A 24,694-nucleotide genomic window follows, 5' to 3' on the forward strand; every position below is an offset into this window, starting at 1 on the left:
CTGCCTACATTTGCATTTATGGAGGAGAAAGAGAGGGCACATGCTGGGAGGGGGAGGAGACAGCAATTTCCTGCAAGTGGAGGGGGGGGGGGGGTCCAGGGAGGCCAGAAGAACTGAGATGTGGAAGCCAGGTGTCCCTGTTCCCATTACTTGAGCCAAGGCTTGCATCCATGGCTGTGCCCTTGGGGGACCTTCTCGGTGATCAGAAAGCAGCATTTGTTGATGTCACACTCAAAAGTCCTTCCTGGCACCTTTGCAGATCTAGGCAGCCTATTTCAGTCACCTCTTGATTGATACGCTGCTTCTGCCTTTGCAGCTCAGGTGAAATATCTTATTAAAATAAATGTTCTATTAAAATACAGATGGCACGGGTAACCCAGGCTCCAGGCCGGACCTGCTACTCGTTCTCACAGAGAAGCGGGAATGTCTGTTCTAATGAATGAGGACTGCAGCCAGGAGACCTCTGTTTATCGGCAGCCTGGCAGGACAGACCATTCCCCCCACTCTAGGCTCCCCCACCCCCCACCCCAGCTCAGGCCTAGGTGTCAAAAGAAGCCCAGCTGCCCAAGAGACCCACACAGTCCCTTCTCCAAAAAATAATGAGAATGTGCTAAGTACCACGGTTTTGAATGTTCTACACCTGATGTGCATTTCATATACCCAAACAGCCTTACCGTCCACCTCACAGATAGTGAAAGTCAAGGGCAGAGAAGTCAAGTAACCCAGCCAGGGTCACCATGTAATTGGTGATGGGAGAAAAGGCATAGAATTTGGCATCGAGACGGACAAGAGGAGACAGATTTGGGTGTGAATTGCAGCTCTGCCGTACAAGCGGAGCGACCCTGGCTATGTCACCCCTTTGAACCTCCGCTTTCTCCTCTACGAGAAATGGAGATGACGATAATAAGCAACGTGCAGAGAATGAAATAAGTGAGGCTGAGGTACCAGCCCAGTGCTAAACAAAAGTGGAGCTCAACACAAGCTCCCATCCCTGCCCCTTCAGTGGGGATTCCTAAGTTTTTATACTGTAATACACAGCCTCCCGTACTTCTGTTATTTCATTTGGGAGTAACTAGGGAGGGTGAGGGAGGAGGAACATCTAACGGCAAATTAACAGTGGTCATTCTTCAGCCCAGCTCCTGCAGGGAGCCCAGCCCGGCTGCCCTGTCCCCTCATTTCCAATCACAATGGACCTGCCCCAAACCGAGGAAACCTAGACCTAACCTCCACCCTCCCCATTCAGTGAGTTACACCTAGAGCGCCCCAACGCTGAGACACCGGCTTCTCACACAGTATATCCAATGCTCTCGGGGGCGGGGTGAGGGGCTCAGGTGTGGCCAGGTGTGGGTGCTATGGGTGAGCAGGAGGGCACCAGCCGTCCTGCAGAAAAGCAGGCCCAGTCCATGTTGCCCTGGCTTCTGATTTCTCAAGAGAAGACTGAAATATAGATTCGTAACACGGAACCTTCTGATTTTAAAACAGCAACTTAAAAGGAAAACACATATGTGGGCCCCACAAAGCCCCTGGAGAATGCACAGGGCTTTGCTCCTGTGCTGTTTCCTCCGGATCCCCAGTGCCTAGAACAGCGTCTGGTGCAGAGCAGAGGCTTCATGAAGATTGGGGGAACTGCAGGGGCCGACGCAACCTCTGCCTCAGACTGCAAACTCCCAGGTGCCAGGGGTGCTGCTATCCCCGCTCTCTGCAGATAGGACAGCATAGTAACGTAGCACATGACAGTGAAAAACGGGGGTGGGGGAGTCCTGCCTCCACCCTTATTGGGGTCTATCCTATAAATCAGGTGAGAGCTGTGCCTTGCTGGGGGGCCGTTACGCGTTACAAGCACTTAGGACAATCACAGCGCCCTTATTCTACCACTCACATTCAGTGTGCCCCGTAACGATCTTTACAGTAAAGAAACAGAAAGAGGGGGAGGAGGTGAAGGACAGAGGAGGAGGCAGCTCTAATCAATGAGCCTGCTCCCTCCAGCCTTCGGAGAAGTGGACTAACGTGAGGCCTGGCAGGGTCAGCCCACCCCCAGAGGGCTCCGGGAAGGACTTGGCTGGAGTTCCAGCCTTCACGAAACAGTGTTCATAACTGATAAGCTTAAAAGCAAGTGACAATTTTTCAACCCACCCTTGCTCCAAGGGCAATGAATAAAACACAGCATCCGCTCCAGGTTCCCACCCAGCGTATCTGGAAGGAGAGGAAAAGGTGAAACCAAGTTCACTCACCCCTAGAAATCGGCGTGAATGCTTGAACACTATCCTCTTCAGGGTTGAACTCGAATTTTCCATTCACAGATCCTATTCACAAAATCCCAGACGTGCTCCTCCCTTGATCACGGGTGTCGAGGCTTCCCAAGGTGGCACCCAGATACAAGGCGATGGGCCTGACTCCACAGCGATTATAACCAGACTGTGGAGTGGCAATGAGGAAGCCAGCTAGAAAGCACTGGAAAGTTCTATACCTTGATCTGGGTGGTGTCTACACAAGTGGATACATATGTGGAAATTCATGGAGCTGTACCCTCAAGATTGACGCACTTACTATATATAAGTTACAATTCAATACATTCATAAAAAAAAGCAGCAGCAGCATGTATCAGGCGCTTCTCAGAAGCCACGCACTGAGTAAGTAATTATCCTGGGTTCCAAGTAATATAATAGTTAAGAGCATGGCCTCTGGACCTCAACAGACAGGGTTAAAAATCCCTGCTCCTCCACCTCTGATTCTGCCTAACAGCATGGTCCTGACCTCCAAGCCTCTGTCCCTCAGCTGGAAAACAAAGATAGTACCTGGTAAAAGTAACACGGATATGCAGATAGCACAGGGCCTAGCAAACAGTAAGCCTGGAAAAGCACCATTCAACTTTCAACAACCCCAGGACATTGGTGCTTATAAGGTCCATTTTAACAGATGAGAAATGTGCCCCCCTACCCCCCGCCTTCCAACCACTCTCCCTAAACCACAAGTATTTCCTCACCATCTTCCCAATTTTCCCCAAATCCAAGTACCACCTGACTATTGCTTTTCCTAACTCTTTCCTTTAAATCGACTTGCGATCTTTTACTTAAACAAATTTACTTTTTTTAAATGTTATGTAACTATCATACATGGAAAACCAGTATCATTTGCCAGAGCTCATTTTTTAAAATACCTATTAAAATGAAAAGCACTTGTCTACCTGACATCATCTTGCCTACCTCATTACTTTTCTGGATTCCAGAGGCCAAGAAACTCAGTTTGTGGGGTGTGATGGGGGTGGGAAGTCAGGAGGGCCTCATCTGCTTAAAATGATTGAGAAACTTCCTGAACCCTTCAGCACTTTCGTTTGCAGAGAAGTGATTTTCATTGGTTTAACCAAGCAGGCCTGGCAAGCCCTCGATTTGGCAACATTCTGGTAACCAGCCATCTGTGCACCACGCAGGCTCCAAAGAGATAAAGCTGCGTTTAGAAAAATATATATATTCGCTAATAGCAACTGTTCACTAATTCAGAGGCCCACTGGCCCCTCTCTGGCATGAATGAAGGAGATCTGCTTTGTATCTGCTTATCTGACAGCAGCTCCAGGACCCTAGACCTAGGAACCCAGAGTCAGAACACCTCTGGTGCCCAAACCCAGCTTAGGATGGTCAGGACTGAGGCTGGACCCTCACATCTATGGGTCCCCAAACCACGCAGAGGCAGAGAAGGACTCAGAGGAATAACAGGCAATGGGCACATTTCACCTGGGGAGGAATCAGTGAGTCTTGTTTATTCATTCCTTCATTCATTCAGCAAATATTTACTGAGCACCTCCTCTTCTGGGCAATGGGGACCCAGAGGTGAAAAAGGGAAAGTCCCTGCTCTCAGACAGCTCACATTTTGGGGATGGAACAGTCAATAAACTGTTTACTACAAAAGGTGGATAATAATGATCGGTAGCACAGAGGAAATAAATCAGGGTAAAATAATAACGGCTGGAGTGCGCTACTTCGATTAGATGGTCAAGTCCTTTTGGAGGAGATGATATTTGACTTGAGAGCCCAATGACGAGGAAGCAGCAGTCGATTGAATCACCATAAATAGCATGTGTAAAGGGCCTGGGGCAGGAACAAGCTTGGCATGGTCCAGAAACAGAAAGAAGGTCTTTGCAGCTTCAGAGGTACAGTGATCACAATGAGTGAGGGGGAAAATGGTATGAGATAAGGGCAGAGAACCAAGCAGGGGGTGCAGGCCCAGCTGTGGAATGTGGATTTCATTTAAAGTATAATGGAAAGCCTATGGAGAGCTTTCTGCAGTAAAGACTTGATTTTATACGACTTTTTAAAAACTTCACCCTGGGAACCATAAGGAGAACGGATAAGGGGGACAAGAAGTTGGGTACACCAAATAGGAGATTAAAATAGTGACTCAAAAGGAATCGAATAAACTCTGTCCCTTAACTCCTCAGACTCTCAGTGAGGTTAAAAATGGGAAGCTGGTTAAAGGGTTTGTTCTTTAAGGCAATGACAGCCAACAGGGTGGGCATTCAAACATCAGACAAGAGAGAGTGAGTGACAGGCCCTTCCCCAAAGGGCAGGACCCAGCAAGGTCCTAAGAAGGAAACAAGCAGCTGTCTGTTCTGGAGCCAGGGAATGGATCTGCCCGCTCCTGCCTTGTACCCCTTACAGCCCTGGAACTCTGGGACTCAGGGCTCCTGGACACCCCACCGGCTCACACCCCACATCCACCCAGCTCATAGGGCTGTCACTGGCTCTCTCATGGCAGAACACAAATATCCTCCCTAACACCAGCCTTCAAACTCTAAGGACAAATCAATCAATGGCTGCCAACATCAGAAAATCAGACAACTAGACAACCTCCAATAACACAGTCTTGCCAAAAAAAAAAAAAAAAAAAAAAATCAAACCCAAATCTTACAGAGCCTCTAAAACTAAACACCCACTTACGGTAACATAAGGGACAGCAGAATATGTTAAATGACAGGAGAAGACACCATCCACAAAATCCTGACTGTGGGAAACTCCCGAAGACAAAACAATCCAGTTTCTTCAACAAAGAAACTGTAAGGAAAAAAAAGAGTTGGAAGAGAAAACTTCTAAAGAGAGATATCACCAATCACATTGGATTGTTTGAATCCTGACTCAAAAAAATTTGGGAAAACTTTAATGAGATAGTTGGGGAAATTTGAACACTGATTGAATACAATATTAAGAAATTAGTGTTAATTAGAGTATATAATAATGGTAATGTGTTTTTTAGAATAATTCTTCAAGATGCATACTGAAATATTTAAAAATGCAATGATATAATGTCTGGGATTTACTTCAAAATAATCTTGTGGAGGAGTGGGTTGGTAAATAAATGAAACAAGATTGGCCATGAGTTGATAATGGCTGAAACTGGGTATCGTATTACACTAGTCCCTCCCCTTTTGTGCACACTTGAAAATTTCTGCAATAAACGTTTTTAAAAGGGCGGGGCTAGGGATGGGCTTTTTCTAATAATCTCCACAGGAGTAACCCACTAGACATATACCCCACAACGGAAAGATTACATTCATCAGATTCACTCTTCTGCCCTCCAGAGCCCACTGTTGGTGATTTGCGGAATGACGAGTGAATTCATACATTCCTCCTCATAAACCCCATGGTGGGAGTTGACCCAAAATAACTACCCTGTGTAAGTACTGGATTTCTTTTACATGTATGCTAATTGACCTCTCTCCAGAGGGTACCGCTCCCCCCACCACTTATTCCCGTCATTCCTGAGAGGGTGCTCTGGGCCACCCTGATCTGCCCCATCTATAAGAAAGCAGGCTCTGAAAAGCAAAGCACTTTCAAGGAGCTCTCCATTACAGCTGTTTCCCAGGAAGGCTTCATTCAGGTGCCTCCTTGAAACCAGGCTCAACTCCAATCCCCTCTCCAACACAACATTATTTTTGCAAGATCCCAGGTGATGGCATCCCTGGAGGATGGTCACAAAGAACAGAATCCCCAGGTTGTCCCACAGCTCCTGTACAGAGTTGTCATGTGAAGGCAGATGTGCACTACACCCATTTCTCCAGAGGACAAACTAAGGCTGGAGCTTTGAGCACAGTTCTCAGGACCTACCAAGAATGCCTGGGCATCTCCTGGGTCTGGGCCCATATGGGATACCTGAGTCACTGCCATCCTGCCTGGCACACCTACCTGTCCCCAATATGCAATATTTCCATGTGGCCTGGGAGGAGAGCAGAAAGATGACACGGACCGTGGGCCATCACTGCAAGCCACATGGGACCATTTCATCCCTGATGGCCAACAGCCAGGAGTGTTATCTCCACAAGCCTGTCAATTAGAGGTACAGGGAAGATCGATGGATGGATTAAGCCTTCAGGGAAGGACAAAGACGGGGCCTGAGTCTGACCTGACCCTTTGATGAGAGGTGGGAGGAAGGAGGAACTCAGCAAATTTCACACCCAGCGTGGAGTACGGGAGTGCTTAAGAGAGGTTGGCAGCTGCAGCCTGCTCCAGGCCCCCCATGGCTGGTGCCCACAGAGGAAGGGTCAATAGTGTGCACTGAACTGATTTCAGATGCTTAGAGAAAAAGAAACTCCAGATTACATCAAGGGAAGCAAAGGTCATTTAGCATCGACATGAAAGCAATCCCTCTCTCTCCTTAGGTAGGTTAAGTCCATGGCCAAAGCTATCAGGATGGCAGAAGGAACAGCAGAATGGGATGAAGGCAGGAGCTGGGAGGGTCACCAATGTCTGCTGCATTGCAGGGAAGAGCACAGTGCATCCAGGAGGAAGTGGAGATGCCATGAGCCTGGAGCATTCTCACTCAGACCAAACCCTTCCTGTCCCTTGTCCACGTCCTTCCGTGCCTCATTGCTCCCACCCACCCAGGCCCATGCCTACTTGGCTGCTTCCTGGGCCATGCATGGCTGGTCTTGACTAATAGTGGGGCTGTCACCATCAGACATCTCACCTTGGTTTCTAGGGGCACAGGCCCAGAGAGAGGAGAATGGGAGCAGTTCTGATAAAACCTCTCCATCCTTATGCAGCCCTTTGTACCTTGCAGATGCATCTTCCCCCCAGTATCTCACTTGAGCCTTGCAACCCCTGTGGATACAGAAACTGAGGCTCAGGGAAATTAAATCTATACTATCACATGACAGGACTAGCTCCCGGTACAGGGACATTCCCCCACCACACATTCTATCCTCAGAGCCAGGCACTGCTCTGATACACCTGTCTTTCTATCAAGCAAGTCTTCCTTCTCATTCCTCAGAATAGGCCCAGGTTGTCTCAGAACAGCCATCCCATATCCTCCTGACTTGAGAGGGCTGGCTTGTTCATCCCACCCTTACCGATAAAATGCTGATGGGCAGAGTACGGAAAAGAATCAAAGTCTAGGAAAGAATGGGGCCCAGACCTGGAGCGCTGGGCTCCAGAGTCCTGCACGCAGCTTCTTTTGCTACATGATTGTGTCCCCATCACCAGCCATTCCTAGATCACCTGCAGGATTCCTGCCACTTTCTATACCATTTGTACTATAACTACTATTTCTATTACAGAGACTCACTCTTGTGAGTTATACATTCAACTTGGAGTAAGGCTTTCTATCACCACCAACTACAAAGGGGAAAATCAGTACCCCTGGCCATAACTAGGAGAGAATCCTAAAAATAAATAGTACAAAAACAACCTAAGTGGTAGGCAGGCACTGTTCCTGTTCCCCATTAGAGGCCCTAAGCCAAAGGTCTGCTCTCACTTTCTTATAAAAGGAGGAGATAAGCCAGTATTTAAAAGGCGTTAAAGCCAGACTAGCACCAACCAGAAACTTTTCCCTTAAAGAAATCACAAGGATTAGTAGACAACTGAAAAGGAAAGAACTTTCTTACTAGGTGACTCAGGTTATTTCATGTTTAACCACCTTAAGTCATTTTAGTGGAGATTCACCCTGTGCCGTGGGGAACATTGAATTACACTACATTATAGGAAGCGGGAGGGAGGGGTGTCAGACAGCCACACCACAGGGGCAAGCCACGCCAGCTTCTCAAAGTGCTCCAGTACCTACCCCAGGCACACCACCTCTGGGCAAGCCCAGTGGCCACCAGTCACCAGCCAGATGTCTCTGTCCCTCCTGCCCTAGTCTTAGCTCTTATCTAATGCAGAGCACAGCACTAATCACTCCAAAATTCCTCTGGAAATTAGGACCCAGCAGGGCCAACTCCCCACAACATCTCTGTGGACAGTCAGCTCCCATGACCCCCAGTTGCTGGGAAGCTTGGGGCTCCTGTGCTCTAGCAGAGGAGAGAGGCTGTGCCAGCCTGTGTGGGCAGCTCCCTGCGATCTTCTGGACATCAAGCCTGCAGCTGGGGGCTGGAGCCCAGGAAGCTGCCGTAGAAGCTCCTCTGCCCACCCAAAACCCCATACCTCTTCTCCTACAGATCAGATCTCTGAAACAGCAGCGAGGATTTTCAATACCCAGGAGCAAACAATCAGGAGAGTAGAGTAATCCCAAGAAAGGTGAAGAGTTACAGACAGAAAAACCCAAAGACAGAGAGACACGGGGAAGGGGGAACGGAGGGGCGGGTGGAGGTTGAAGCAGCATCCAAACTTGCTCCTTGCCTGCCTGAACCAAGAGCAAAGCAAGCAGATCCCGGGCTGGCGGGCACATCGAGGGATCAGCCAAGTTGCAGAGAAGCAAATGGCATCCACAGTGCATTGAGCCACTCGGGCTGAGCCAGGGACTGTCGCCCGGGTCGGATCAATGCTCCCCGCGCTGCAGGTTTCGGGAAGGACGCCGCGATCCGCAAATGCCGAGAGTGGGGGCTTAGGACTTGGTGCCCGTCTGCTGGAGATGAAGTCCTAAGGGCCCTCCCGGCCGCCCTCCGACCCAGCCAAAGCCCTGCCTTGGCTTTCTCCTAACAGCTAGTGCCAGGGGCCAAGCTCCGAACTCGCTCCCCCGACGGCGCCTGGAATGGAGGCTTCTTCCCATCCCACTCGGAGCCACACGCCCTTTTGTAAAAGTCGACCCCAAATAAAACGGGATTTTAGCACGAGAGCGGAGGGGAGGGGTAGGTGGCGCTGCCAGGCTTTACCTTTTCTCTTTATTCTGTTTTCGGGATTTGTGCAGGAGTCCGATGAGCACCACGGCGGCGCGGATCCCCGCCTTTCGGGAATGCATCCTCCGCGCGGGCTGGGACATGGCGAGGCGGCCGCCGGTGCCCGGCCGCGCCCTCGCCCTCCCGCCGCGCGCCCCCGCCGGCCCGGCTCCGCGCGCTCCGCGCCGCCTGCTCCCGGCCCTTGCGCCCGCGCCCCGGCCCCCGGCTGCCCGCCTCGCATGGGCCCCGCCCCGCCTAGGTGCGCCCCGGGGGTCAGGTGACTGGGCGCTCACTTCCCGGCGACCTTCAGCGTCTCCTCAGGGCCCGCGGGGCGGCCGGCGTCCGCTCCCTGAGCGCGAGCATTTCCAAAGCTCGCTCCGGGCGCGGCCTGGACGGGTGGCTCGAGGGCTCCGGCTCAGACGCGCCGCCCGCGCCGGGACCCCGCCCTGGCCCCGCCTCCTGTGCCCAGCCCCGGGCACCCGGGCTGCAGGAGAACTGGCGGCCCGGCCGCCAGCACCGGGAGGCGCTCCGCTCGCGCTCAGTGCTCCCTGGGGCTCGGCGCCCGCCTTCGCCCTCTGCCCCGCGCCTGGGCTTCCGCCCTACTCTCGCCTCCCCTCTCGGTCTCCTCCTCTGCGCTCCCCGTCCCCCGCCCCTGCTGGCCGGGCCGGGCTCCCTCCCTGGGCAAAGGAGGCTGACGCGCTTTCCCAGCCCGGCCCGCCGGGATACTTCTCTGATGCTGTCACTGTCTTTAAAACAGAGAAAAAACAAGCACCGCGCGTCCTCAGTCCAAGCGAAACTGCCTCCGCCTGCGGGCACCGCCGCGGGCCTCCCGGCCTCAAGGCCATGCTGTGGGACAGTGAGAGAGACACCCAGCGCCAAGCGCCCGCCTTCCCCGGCCGAGGCTCCCTGGCATTTTGACTCTGCCGGACACTACCTCTCTCTCTCCCCAAGTCTGGGAAAGGATCGTGGTGCGGAGGGGGTGGGTGGGTCCACTCCAGCGTGGGCGCCTACGGGGGCGGGGGTCAGTTCCCTGTTAACGTTTGTTTTCCCGGCTCTGGGAGTTAGACACACACAGGGTCAATGATCAATTTCGGCTACACCTCGGCCTCGCATCCCATGTTGCCAGGGAGACGCAGGGAACACTCCACCCCACCAGCACCCGGGCCGTTGCGCTGGCCGCCGCACACAGCCCGCGTTCGGTCTTCCCCTCCTGCGCACCGCGTGCAAGCTTCATCCTCACGGAAGTCGAGCCGGCTGGTGAGAAAAGGGGCATGGCCTGATCTCTGCTAAGAGCGCAGGTGCTTCTAAGCCCCACTCACTTCCATTTGCTGCCTGGAAGTCTAGCCCCCTCTTGCTACCACCCCCACCAACCATCCCTGCAAAACTACTGGCTTTGCTTCTCCTTCCAGCCCCCTAGGGAAGGGAATCGGGCAGAGGGCTGGAGGGAATTAAAACAAGCCAATTAGTCCATCTTTGGAAACAGCCCTGTTGGGGCCAAAGAGGTCCCTGAGGCAATTTGCCTTGGTTTTTATACCGTCTGGTGTTCAAGCAAGCACATAAAATCCAGGCAGAAAAGGGGACCTTGCTAGAGAGGGTACAGGGGCTGCAGATAAATTCAAGGGCCTGAGTCCTCAACCCTGCGTCTCCTGTGAGCATAGTTTCTTGCTGGCATTGGCGTTGGAATAGAGGAGAGGGAGCACCAGAGTGGAGCCAAAATGTGCCTGGTTTATTTATGAAGCATCCATTAGCAATGGCCTCAGCCCCCCTGAGCCTGCCTGGATGGTGGGGATCACAAATATCCCGATGGACATCTATTTATAGCCCGAGAGTGAGTGACCCAGGCCCCATCCGTGGGACTGAAGCTAGGCCAGCTGCAAGGACTACACCAGTAGTGCCCTGAGAACCACCCTGGAAAAAGAATGGGGCAATGAGTGTCCTCGGTAGGGAAGAGGGCAGAGCACAGCACATACAGCCCCGGCTTCTCCTGCCTCCAGCAGTACACAGAACTGACAGGTTGGCTGAAGGACTACTTCAGCCAGACTCCAGGGAGGATGGTGGGCGCACACAGGCCATAGATCTAGCCCAACAGGGGGTGTATTTTATCTATACACAAGGGTAAGCTGCTTGTCTCAGGGCAAGGCCTGACTCCCTCCCAGGTGGGTGAGTGTAGGTGGTCCCCACCCATCCCCCACTGCCTGGGAGATGCTTTAGATCAAGTGCATCAGTGGGCAACAGGGCCTTGGGATGAAGGCAAAAATGTCTTTCACCAAGCAGGTAATTTTATTCATTGTTATTCTGGGTGGGATTCCAGGCCCTCTCAGCTCCTCTGCTACCATGATTGATTCCAGCCCTAATGTGACGGAAAACACAAGGATGTGCCCAAAGGCCATAACCTGGTCTGATTCCTAGGGGTCCTAATAGGGAGAAGTTTCCTGGAGAGCCTTTCCTTCTGCCCACACCCTGCACAGGAAACATCACAGCATAAGGGAACCCATCCAGGGCAGAAAATGTAATGGCCGTCTATGCCAGATTTGCCCACTCCACCAACATGTATTAAACATTCAGGATGCGTCCAGCTTTGTGCAAGAGACTAGGATAAGAGAGAAATGGAAGATCACCGCTCTTGCCCAGAACAAACAGGACTTAACACACACGAAACCACAAAACGATCCCAGCCAAGCTTGTGCAATGTGACCCAGCCACTGTTCCCCAAAATCACCTCATTCACATATTCCCTCCACAAGTTTTTGTTTTAATACCATACTACTCGGTTATTAACTCATTGTTTTGCTTTAATGAAATCAACTCACTTTTTTACTTAATTAATTTTAAAAGAAAACATTGTTATCCTAAATTAAAATCCAGTATCATTCGTCATTCACACCATGAAAACAAATACCAATTTATTAAATTTTAGCTAAATATTGTTGCCTGATGAAGGCTCTGAGCCTGAAGGGCCCTGGTTAAAAGAGAAAAATAGACAAGTTTTAGGTGTTAGCTACACACTTGCACCAAAGGTAGACACTGTCCTTGAAGAAATCACAAAGTTTGAAAAAGAACCCAAAGGGAACAATTTGCACATTAGTGACTCAAAGGTCTTCTAAGGCCACATCCATGTGGCACTTTGAGGTCGACAGAGATGGCAGGACACATCAAGACCACAGGGAGCGAGGGTGCTGAGGGCGGCAGAGGTCAGAGAAGGGTCTTCTCCCAGATCCCAATCCACCTAGCAGCTTATCCCCAGCAGGGTCGCAGGTCACAGGACCTGAAAGGCCCGTTTCAGCCCTCCCTCCCCCAAGTCCACAGTCCCTGGGAACAAAGTGCCAGGCAGCTGCCAACCTGAGTCTCTGCCCCAATCTGGGGAAACTCAAAGGCTCGGGGGCCTGGGTGGGAGTTGAGGCGGAGGGGGACAGGGAAGTTAATCATGAACACAGGGCAGACAGCTGCACAGTCCCGTCCTAAGGGGCCAGCGGAGTGAGACAGACAGACACGCATGCTTGGTCCTGAAGAAAAGGGCCTTCTGTGCCTGTGAAGCCGCTCCAGGAGGCCCGTCCGTGTGAAACTGGGAATCAGCCTCGCTGCCAGAGCCTCCCGGAGGTCTCCCAGAGAGCGTGGAGCCAGTACTCCCTCGTCCCACGCCACCTCCGACTCCCACGGCCTCCACTGCTTTGCAAAATGACTGCAACAGTTCTTGGCTAGGTTTGGGAGTAGATGTGCAGCAAGAGGGGCTGTGGAGCCACGGGGTGGGGCCCTTTAGGAAAACCAGATTTCTTCAGATGCCTTCCTTGCCCCGCCCCTTCTGCAGAGACAGCGCCCCCAGCCAACCCGTGCATCACAAAAGCTTGGGAGCAATTCAAGAGCTGCAAACAAACAGCTTTAGACCTGTTCAAGAGAGGCAGGCACCCCCATTCTCTTATGCCTTGGGGGCAAATCCATACACACACCAACTGGGAGAAATCACTCAGAAACCTCCCTCACCTCTCACTTGTGCGGGGCACACACACCTGTGCTGGTTTAAAAAAGCCTGACATTCATGCTTGGCTGGTACATCAGCGCCCCCTGCTGGGCCACATTACAGTTACGGCTCTGGGATACCACCATTTGAGAAAAGGAGAAAGGAAAGGGGGAGAGAGAGGACAGGGAGGGAAGGAGCGAGAGAGAGGAAGGGGGTGGATAAGGGAAAGATGGAGAAAGTCATTTGAGGTAAGGAAGTAGTTTCTGTTTTGATGAGAGAGAGAGAGAGAGAGAGACTTTGCCAACACCTTGGCTCTTCTCCCAGCTCCTCATCTCCCTTCAAGAACCCACGACCACCCCAAAAGTGTCCATCCCACCACAACAGGGTCCTTCACTGACAACTACAGGCCATACCCAGGCCAGGCTGGGAGGCCTAAAAGCCACGCTTGGGAACCGCAGCTTAGCTGTACTTTCCTGGAGCCACACATATCATACTGAAGTTCTGGCGAGAAATTGGCTCAGCTTTTGGAAACAGATCTTGGTGACTTGTGCGGCATTTCCGAGCTCTGGGGAAAGGAAGCCATGCCCCGAGGCAACCCACAGACCCCACCCATGGGCTGCACATCATTTGGTACCCTGAGTCTGTAATGCATGATGTCCATCAGAATTTTGCTGCTTTCCCATTCAGGGGTTAAAAACGGGGCAGGAGGAGAAAGAAAGGAGTTCTTCATCTATTTCTTGGGTTACTGAAGGTATTTAAAATATTTCTTTTTGGTTCATTTATGGAATTTTGACTCCATGCATCTAAGCAGCATGACCATAATTTTCCCCACAGTAGAAACATTTAAAAGGATTCTTCTGAGTGTGAAATTTCTGATGAACATGAAAAAGTGAATTTTGCATGGAGGCTGCCCAGGGGTCACTGCAAAGAATCAGGAGCCAATGAGGCAGAGGGCTGGTGGCCTACAACATGGTCCTCTCACACCCAGGGTCCCCTGGCCCCCACCTCACTGATTACCAGACCGCCCCAGCTGCTGCTGCCACCAAAGACACTTCCAGCTCTAGGGTTTCTGGGGCTGAGTGGAAAAGAGGGGAGGGAAGATGTCTTTCCATAATATTAGCAACATTGCTTAGCAACATCTTTCAAAGCAAGAACCAGCAGACTTTCCAAAAATCTATTCTGTTTGGCTCTACAGAAAAACAGAATGGTTTCTTATACATGTATTATTTATATACTATTTTATATACCAAGTAATGCCTTCTGTGCCTGGCTTCCTCGGGAGATGATGCATTACACTTAAGTGAGATTTCCAGACAACAGAACTTTGAGTAGCAAAACTTTTGTTTGCTTGCTTGCTTGCTTTGATGGTAATGACCTTGACTAAAAAACCTCTCGACAATGTCTTCCATATTTTTGTCCTTTTTAAAGACAGGTTTAATGTAGCCTTTTCTTGGTGACTCAGAGCCATTATTATCAATATCCCCTACTCTACCGAGCCAACACTCAGGTATGGACTCACAGGCCATTAAGGCGAGGACACATTTGTCCCTGCACTTAATGATTTCAATCAGCAGTGATGCAAAGATTCCACAGTGTGGGAATAAAAACTAAAAGACCCTGCAGTCAGACAAACCTGGGCTAGAATCCCATCTCCAGCTTTTACTATCTGTGTGGCCTTGGGCTAGAAATTGAACTTCTCTGAGCTTGAGTTTTGCCATTTGTAAAGTGGGGGTAACAACAGTGCCATGTTCCCAAGATTCTTGCAAGGATTAAATAAGTATGCATGGTCCATCCAAAGACTTGTAGGAAAATGTTCATAGATTTATTCAAAACAGACAGCCTATCAACCAACTGCAGTATATCTACACTATGAAATGCCACACTGCAATAAAAAGAAACAAAATACTGATACAAACAACAGCATGATGAATTTCAGAAATATTATGTTGAGTGAAAGTAACCAGATGTAAAATATATATACTATATGATTTCATTTAAACAAAGTTCTAAAACAGACAATCTAAAGTACAAAAAATGAAAACAGTGGCTGCCTCTGGGGGTGGGTGTTTTGTGGAAAGATGGATAGAAATGGTCTATGTCAGGATAGGGTGGTGAGACGCATTTGTCCAAAATGTATAATTAAGATATGGGCATTTCAACACAGGTGAATTTTACCTCAACAAAGAACTGAAATTAATAATAGTAATAATAATAAAGTAGGAAGTGGAGTGAGTAGAGATATAGATGAAACAAGAACGACAGAATGTTGATAATTGTGCAGGGGTTTCATTATACGATTCTATTTACTTTGTATGTGCTGGACATTTTCCATAAGGAAGGAAGGAAGGAAGGAAGGAAGGAAGGAAGGAAGGAAGGAAGGAAGGAAGGAAGGAAGGAAGGAAGGAAGGAAAGAAAGAAATGCTCATAGTATAAGAAAAGGTTAATAGCGATTCTTCCCGGAATTATGATTTTTATTGCTGTCTTTGTATTTTTCTTCTATTCACAAATTTATAAGGACTACATATTAATTTTGTAAATAAATAAAAAGGTAGATATTATCATTAATTAAAGGAGAATGCATGTGAAAGCAATTGGCATATACTTGTTTAAGTGGCCTTTCTCTCTATTTTAAGTTCTTGCTCACAATGACCCCTCACTGGGAAACCAAATAACCGAGCTTGACAAAAATCAGAGGGAGCCGCTGGGGGGCTTTCTGACCCCAGCTGTAGAACCTCTCTTTGGCTCCCCATTTTTCCTCCTGACTTGTATATGTTTGCTGCGGGCAAAAGTTTTGAGAAAGACTGAGGTGCCGCTGTGTCTGAGCAGAGTGTTTATTGACACACAGACACACAGACACCCACTGTGCGAAGCAGGGCTTAGGTGGTAGTGCAGTGTTTGCATTCCCCAGGGCTTCACCATAGGAGAGGAGAAGGCAGCTGGCCTGTGTGTGTGTGTGTGTGTGTGTGTGTGTTACCAAGCCTGGTCAACCAGAACATTCATGAGTTGGAGCCCCATCTAGCTGATTCCAGATAAATTCTTTTTTTTTTTTTTCTGTTGTCTTAACTAATCTCGTTTCTCTGGGTCCCTAAAGAATTCTGGGTTGGATACTCCTTTCCAGAGGAAATTGCTCCTAGTGGTGGGCTGAATCAAAGCCTTCTGGCTTAGCGGCGAGGATTTTCCTTCACTACGGACTCTGGACTCTTTGGTGTGTTAATGGCTCTTTCGCACCCTGACATTAAGTCCTTTTAGCCTCATTGGCAAACACAAAGCTTATCTTCCTTGTGGACACAGACTCCCCAGCTCTGAGCCTCCCGCTGAGCAGCTGTGTGTCTGCAAGTCGCGAGCTTCACACCAGGCCTGCTTTTCTGCCCTTTCTATCAGGAAAGTTCTTCCAGCTGTCTTGCCTGCATCACTCCTGTTGTCACCTAAGCTCTCTTTTGGTGAGCAACTCCCCTCCACCCTTAGGGAAAACCCCACTTAGTTCCCACTATCTTACCCCTCCCCAAGTCCCAAGCATCTTCAAAAGCTAAACCCATTTTCCTCTAACCCCAAGGCTCCAAACTGCTCCGTCCATTCTCTCCCCTGCCCCCAATATCCCCGCTGTCCTCCCACACACACACACCCCCACACACACACACACACACACACATTCATAATCACAAAGCAGGACAGGAGTGGCATGGGTCACAAATGATGGGTCACAGTGACCAAAGTTTCCCAATTATTCACTTCTCCTTAATACATTAGAGCAGTTTCAAGGTTATGGGGAGTTGGACTCAGCAGTCAGCTTCGTGTGAACACCATCCATCAAGCCTGTCATGGCAGAGGAGACGTGGAGAAGGTGTTATAAGACCGTCTCCAGGTAAAGCCAGCCGTGACCTTCATGTGGCCCTAACCGTGAGAGAAACATCAGACAAGTCCCAATTGAGGGACATCGTATGATCTACCTGATCTGTGCGCCTGAAAACTGTCAAGGTCATCAAAACGAGCAAAGTCTGAGAAACTGCCCCAGCCCAGAGGACCCTAAGAAGACATGAAAACTAAGTGTAATGTGGTATCCAGAAGGGATCCTAGAACAGAAAATGGACATTAGAAAAAAAACTAAGAAAATCTGAAAAAAAAACTATGAACTTTAGTTAATAATAATATATCAATATTGGTTCATTAATCATAGCGAATGTACCACACTAATCAAGACATTAAAATAACAACAGAGGAAACTGGGTTACGGGTTATATGGGAACTCTCTGTACTATCATCTCAGTTTATCTGCAAATCTAAAACTGCCCTAAAAATTTGTCTACCTTTCCAAAAGTAAATATAATGAAAGTTAAATAATGTTATTACATTCCAGCTAGCTAGCTAGACACTGTTGCCTGCCCAAGGTCCTGAGCCCAAGATGCAGTCTCCCTATTAGTTAGGATTATTAGCCCGTGGTGTAGAGGTGTTAAAGACATGTTAGCACCTGACTGAGATGTTCTCCTGAGGTTGTGAGGAGCAGTGAAAGAGTATTGACAGTCTCAGAGACATAGAGGAAAAACTGAAGGTTGATAGATGGGAGCGAGGATGGGATGAGAAAGAAGGTGAGGGGATTAGAAAGCACAATCGGTAACCACAAGATCGCCACAGGGATACGAAAGTCAGTTTGGGGAATATAATCAATAATGTTGTAAAGATTTTGTAAGGTATCCGATGGACACTTGTCTCATTAGGGAGACCACCTCAGGGATGATGTAGATGCCTGATCACTGCACTGTACACCTGAAGCTGAAGCTGAACAATAATGAATGTCAACTGCAATTTTATATATATAGATATAGATATAGATATAGATATAGATATAGATATAGATATAGATATTCACAGGATGTAGAGCACAGCATAAGGAATAGAGACAGTGGAACTGTAACGGATGTATGTGATGTCAGAGGGGAGAAGATTGGGGGAGGAGGGTTATCACTTAGTGAGGGGTATAAATGATAAATGTCTATTACATTGTTTTGTACACATGAAACTAATAAAAAACTTTTTTTTAATGGAATGGCTTTTTCTGTGAGGATCAGTGTCCGGCAATGTTATGTCCTTATACCACCAAATGCCACTTTCCCAGTTCCCACTTGGGAATCTCTGTGCCAAACCATGTATTCCACCTTCTTTTCCTCCTCATCGGAAGCTCAGAGAATGAGCAAAGGGCTCGGATGGTCCCCTTGTGGGCAGTGCTCTGCCCTGTTCTATGGTCACCATCCTGAGGGGTCCATGGCCTGGTGTAGACCACTACCCCACCTGCCTGAGGGGCAGCTCTGAAGGCAAACCCCGCTCACCCTGAAGCAGAAGAATCTCCTCAGACGGTAATAAGCATCATCCCTTTGGAACAGCATTTTACAGTTGCAAGCACTTTCACACCTATTACTCCATTGGAAACTCACAGCTCTGTAAGGAAGGAATATTAATATCATCCCCATTTGCTAGATGAGTAAACTGAGACTCAGAGAGGTTAAATCTTCTGTCCAGGATCACACAGCTACTAAGAAGCAGAACTGGGACTCAGATACAAATGGTCCCCATAGACACAGAATCCCACAAAATCCAAAAGGAAGAGGACTAGAGACCCCAGGAGATGAGGAGATGACTCAGTCAATGGAAGCTCACCATGCCCGTCACCAGAGGAAGTGGAGTCTGCTTTTCTGCAAGCTCAGCACCCAGGCCCCTTCTTCTGGTTGACAGACCTTGATTTTCCCTTGGGGAATACCCTGACACCATGGTTGAGTTTTGCGGTTCAGGTGGGACTGTCCTTCTCACGACCTACCCATCCTGAGCTCTAGGGTGGATACATGGCCCAGGCCTGGCCAATCCATGCACTCTATTCACCAGGCTGCAGTGATTGCTTCAGGGATGGGCATATAAACCTAGTTGGTCCAAACAGAAGGTACACCTGAATTTTTGCTGGCACCATAGAAAGAAGAAGCTTACTCCTCCCTCAGGTTTCCAAAGTCAGTAGCTGTCTTAGGAAAGGCGAGTTGCCTGTGAATGAAGTGAATGCAGAGGAAAGCAGAGCCAAGAGGTAGGAACAGATTGTCTGATGACATTTTCTGACCCACCTGGATCCAGCCATACCTGAAGCTACTTTTCTTAAATGTATCACTTGTAAGAGTTTTCTTGGATTTGTTTTTCTTTTCGTGTCTTTTTTTTTCTTAAGCTCTTTTGAATTAAATTCCTGTCACTAGCAGTCCAGATAATTAATATACCATATCTCTATCTTCAAGGAAACACATGAAGTAGCAAAACAGCAGCTTTAGGCAAGTAAAAAGGCTCCATCACTCCTTCACGCAAGGGAGCATCCCCCAAAGTGGGCTACGGAGAAGCCTTCCCAGGAGGAGCTTCCCCAACACCAAACAGACTCCGATGTACCAGTGCACCCCAGGAGTGAGGCTTGGGGACAGTCCCCTCGACCCTACTCAAGGGAAGGCAGGATGACACAAATCTGACCCTGCAAATAAAAAAGGAATTGCTCCCTTCCTCACTGCTGTCAGCATGTAGGTCACTCATTTTCATCTTTATTCAGTAAAATCAAGGACTATTCAAGGAAAACACTGAAGAAGAAAAAGGGAACATTCAGACAAATCCAAATTGTGGTACATTCTACAAAACAACTTTGCCAGGTCTGCTGTTCTATATTTAAAGAGACTAACAAGATGTGACAACCAAGTGCGATGAGTGACCATTAATAATAAGTCAGTAATATAATCTAATATACAATCCATATTTATATTTGGGGAACGTTTGAATATGGAATGTATATTAAGTAATAGTATTAAATTAATACTAATTTTTTTATGTGTGATAATAGTACTGTGGTTATGTCAGAAAATGACATTATTTGGGGAAACACCTGCTGAAGGATTTAGGTATGAAGTATTACAATGCCAGCAACTACCTTATTTTATCATCATTATACAGAGAAAGATCAACTGTGGCAAATGTTAATGAGGCTGAGTGAATACAGGTGCTCATTGCACTATTTTTCTCATTTTTGCATGTTAGTAATTTACAAAATAAAAAGTTGAAAAAAAAACACACCACCCTTGCCTATACCTGCCCTCAAATCTGCACATGCACATGGGTACATGTCTGGCGAGTGACCTTATGTGTGCACACGCGTGCATGTATTCTGTGACACAGCAGACTGGTGTGCAAAGAGCACTGGGTCAGGGCCAGCAGAACCAGCTTCTGGAACAGACCTGTTCTCTCATTATCTGTACGCCCCTTTCCAAGTCTGTTTGCTCAGCTGTGAAATGAGGGCTGAAGTGTCTAAGGGGCACAGTACAAGCATGTGGGTAGGCGGGGCGGTACAGAGAAGGAGCTAAGAACTAAAGGCAGAGACTTAGATGAGATGGTCCTTTCTAGCCTAAGGTCCTTTCTAAGGATGTGACTGTAAGTGACAGAAACTGTCTCCAAGGTCACCCCTTTCCCACCCAATTGCCCATTTCAGGTCTCTCAGGGGACCCAACCCTTAGAACTTGCACTTGGGTTTGAGATTGACAGACAACTCCCCTGGACTAGCCCAGTAAGTATTGGCCTCTCAGTCAATCAGCAAAGGAAATGCATTTGGGCTCCAAGCTGTGGCTTCCCCGAGGGAATATCCTGGCAGAGCCTAGGACTTAATAACTGTGAAAGGATGAAAAGCCAAGGTCAACCCCTCTCCACCTGACTGAAGAAGTCAGTGTATTCAGTCTCACAATCAACTTGTGGGTCAGCCCTCCTGTCAATAAAGCTCTCTGGATTCTTGGGGCTTCTGAAAAGGGAGAGGTTGAGGATATTCTTGGCCATCCTGCAAAGACCATCATGCAAAGATCCCAGGCGGATACAGGAACTTCAGAGAGCAACAGTCCACTGACTTCCAGGGGACTGTGCTAATAGATTGGGCAAAGGGTGTGGCAGGCAACGCACAGCTGGGGAAACTCAGAAACGGAGAAACCAGAGAAATGCAGTCACAACACAGATAGGATGTTTCACTCAACAGACTGGCAAAATGTACACGCCTACTAGTGGTGGGTGTAGAAACAGGAGGGCAAGTTAGCAGCATTATTAAAATAAAAAGTCACCTACCCAATCACCCAACAATATCACCTCTAAGATTTACTCAAGTCTAGACAAATGCACGCATGTGTGTATAGAGACAAGTCTGAGAATGTTCACGGAGGCATTTTCTGTAAAAGTAAAAAAGTACCAGAAACTACCATCTAGAAGAGAAACAGACAAGTAGGTGGGATATATTCATAAGCCCGCTATTATACGATGATTAGAAGGAATGGGCTAAGTCTGCACGTAAGGACATCTGTAGTTACTTAAGACGCATGTAAAAATATTTTTTAAATATCTAGAAAAATATGTACCAAACTCTGAACAGTGGCTACTCTGGGGAGTAGACCGTAGGAAGAGACTGGCGTTACTGAACACAAGAGACTTCCCCCCTGGCAGGAGGCTTTAAGAGACCAAGCTCTTAACCACTGTGTTCACCCAACAGCCTTAACCCTGACAGATAATAGCCAGGAGGTCAACACCAGGCTGCAGCCAGTCAGTCTCCATGTAGAAATCATTCAAAGGGCCTGGCCTAAATGTAGGGTGGAGTAGATGCTTTATCTTTGTCAGTTAAACTGACCCTTTCTTAACAGACCCTACGCGGAGCTCTTCTGCTGTTTCATGCCATCTGTTTTGCTGTCCAGTTCTCCTTTCTCAGTTAAAGCCCTAGTTCCCACTGTCAGGGACTAGCTGAAGCCCCGGCTGCAGGACATGGCACTGGGAGGCAGACTCAAGGGGTCATGGAGTGAGGGGTCCCTGGCGGCATTCTCTGCTGATGGGGGTCACTACGAGAGCCCTGGCCTTTCATGGAGAAGCCCCCGGAAGGAGGGGGAGGCAACAGAGATAAGAAACTATCTTCCTGACTCTAACTCACCATGCCCTCCATCTAAGCTACATCAGGAGAGAAAGTAATTAATCTTTGAGACAGGAAGCAGCTGCGCTAGGGAGCAACGGGAGAGGGGAGGAACAGAGACCGAGAGAGAGAGCAAGACTGAAAAGCAAAGAGAGGGGAAAGACGCAGATACCCAGAAACAGGGAGGGAACAATCACCGCGGGAGGGGAGATGAGCAAAGAAACACTGAAAACGACACAGCAGAGGGAGCAGAACGGTTCAGAAATCGTCACCTGCTCTTCTGGCGCTGGCCGTGGCTCCCAGGAGCGTGCATGTCATCTCCCCAGAGGCAGGAGCACACATTCCTCAGTTACAAACCTGAGGTCAAGGCACCTACTCTCCCCGCCCCTTGCCGGCCTGGCCACATCCCAGAGAGGGCAGTCCTGGGCTAACAGCGCCACCTGCTGGCGTAGAGGGAGAACTGCCCGTGTTCCCATCTTGCCCACCACCCAGGACGTGCCCACCAAACTCCCATCCTATCCCCTGCTCCTTCTTCTTCATCTTCACACCTTCCAAGTCTGTTCCTGACTCTAGGCCTTTGTGCTGTTCCCACTGCCTGGAATGCTCTTCCCCCAGGTATCCTCGTGGCTGGCTCCTCGTCACTTCTAGGGAGAGGCTATTCCTGACCACCCACCTAAAGTAGCCCACCCCTCCGTGCCCTGACCCCCATCACCTCAATGTCCTGTTTCCTTCACAAGACTGGACGTTATCTGAGACCACAAAGGCTCTTTATTCTGTTCCTGTCTACTTCCCCCATTAGAAAGTACCACGAGGCCCCACCGGATTCAAGTGGTCCACTTTCTCACTCAGAACATGCTTAGCAACGAGCACTGTTGAATAAATGGTTCCATATTCATTCAGCTGAGCTCAAGAACCAACTTCAAACTCCACAGGGACTACCCACAAGCTCTTCAGACTCTCCTTGTTCAAGGCCAAAGTCATTATCTTCCCCCTGCAAACTGGGTTCCCCTCCTGCACTCCCCAGTGACCCATATGACAGCTCTGCAAATCCTCTGGGCATGAAACCCTGGATTCTACAGGACTCCTTTCACACTTCCCACGTGGACATCACCTGAGGATTCCACCTTCACACGGCCCTGGCTAGGTCCCTCCCCTCTAGCCCCAGTCCCCTACCTCTGGGTTTTTCAGGACCGAGTTTCCTCACCTCCCTACTCCATTCCCAGGACTCCCAAAGCTGCCTTGGAGACAGGGGGCTCCCCATCCCCTCCTCAGCACCACATTCAAAGCCTCCCTGAGCCAACTCCACACTTGGCCTCAGTACCTGACTCACTGTTTCTCAAACAGCTCTACATGCTGTCCTGCCCTGTGCCTTTGCCCTGGTCATTCCCTCAGTCTAAAATGCCCCCTGCAACACTCCCCTCCTAGGAGATTCCTTTTAAACCTTCAAATACCTCCTTCAGGGAGCCTTGCCATAGTGATTCCCCCAGGAAGAATTCAGTGCTTGTCCCATATCTCTACCGGCACTGGTTGTTAAATGTGTGTCTCCCCCAGAGACTGTGAGCAACTTGGGCACAGGACCAGGCTCTGAGTCACCTAACCACGCTCAGTATCCTCAATAACAGCTACAGTCGTGAGCACTAAGGACCACGCTAAGTGCGTTTCGTGTGTGAGCTCATTTAACCCTCAAACATCCCTATACGGTAGGGACGTGTATCGCCTTCACTTTCTAGATAGTGAAACAGAACCTCAGAGAGGTTCAGGGGTTTGTCCAAGAGCTTCATTAGTGAGTGACAGAGCCAGGATCCCCAGCACCTAAAACAGTGCCTGGCACAGGGAGGTGCCCCCTGAATATTCATTAGATAAACAAACCCCTTCATTTCTCCTGCCTCAGACCTCGCTGCTGTTCACAGCTCAAAGGCATGAACTTCCTGTGTTCTTGCTTCCTCTATTCCAATTCTGACCCAGTTACACGTGCAAAGTTTCTCCCTCTCTTCCTCTCCCTCCTCCTGTCCAAACTGTGAGCCAAAAATGACCCTGCTGTGACAGGTAAGAGAAACACTAGTGATAAGCTTATGTTTAAAAGGGATGGAGCATGATAAATTTTTAGGCGAAACCAGACACTGGACAGAGGCATCCTTCAAAGATTTTGGATGTTCGTTTCTGAATAGCCACATGCGTCCACCTACCTCCTCGTCCTTTTTTCCAGACAAATTCTGCTTAGTCGACGGAATTTGGGATCAGTACACTATCTCTCATCTAATTTCGTTGTTTCCCCATTCTGTTTAATCAGTAATTGTGCTAATATTGTTTTGCACTCTGGCCAGCTGCCTTACCTATTAAACAGCCATTCAGGAACATGGCCACCTCTTCTGACCTTTACTCAGTGGGTATGTGAGCTGTGAGTTCTGGACAGCTCACCCTGAGGGGAGCGTGCAGTGCTCGGCTCCTGGAGAAGTAGCTGTCAGCCCACATTACTTTGTATGCTCAAGGCCCGTCCACACCACACACGAGTACTACTCGGTACTTGTACTTGCCTAGGAGTGGATTGTGAGACACCAAGAAAAAGATGGTTTTGTAACTGAATTAGAATCCTAAGATTTTCTTCCTCAGATGTTTATAAATTCCTGAACCCACACCATGTGGGAGGCGGGGCGTGCAGACATCGCTGGGGCTCCCCTGACAAAGCCTGGGTCCCAATTCACTCCAAGGAACGTAGGCCCCAGGGTGGGAG

The 24,694-nt window shown here is 49.0% G+C and overlaps 1 protein-coding gene across 16 annotated transcripts in view; it reads right to left on the bottom strand.

Annotated features, from left to right (window-relative positions):
* Positions 1–24,694, bottom strand: part of RAP1GAP2 (RAP1 GTPase activating protein 2) — a 206,937-nt gene that overhangs the window by 127,966 nt on the left and 54,277 nt on the right. For 2 of the 16 annotated variants that reach the window (XM_088802008.1, XM_088802007.1), the window contains exon 1: positions 4,932–4,954. The exons of 10 other annotated variants lie outside the window; for them this stretch is intronic. In XM_088802008.1, the coding sequence (XP_088658134.1) occupies positions 4,932–4,939 (8 nt within the window). In that variant the 5' untranslated portion in view covers positions 4,940–4,954. Of the gene's footprint in view, positions 1–4,931; positions 4,955–9,073; positions 9,705–22,235; positions 22,349–24,694 lie in introns of those variants that run through there. 4 more of the 16 variants (XM_019755484.3, XM_074320127.2, XM_074320124.2 and 1 more) reach the window with 4 other exon arrangements.

This window comes from Rhinolophus sinicus, chromosome 12 (assembly GCF_057876585.1).
Source record: "Rhinolophus sinicus isolate RSI-liver-muscle chromosome 12, RSI-T2T, whole genome shotgun sequence".
In the NCBI taxonomy this organism is placed as follows: domain Eukaryota; kingdom Metazoa; phylum Chordata; class Mammalia; order Chiroptera; family Rhinolophidae; genus Rhinolophus; species Rhinolophus sinicus.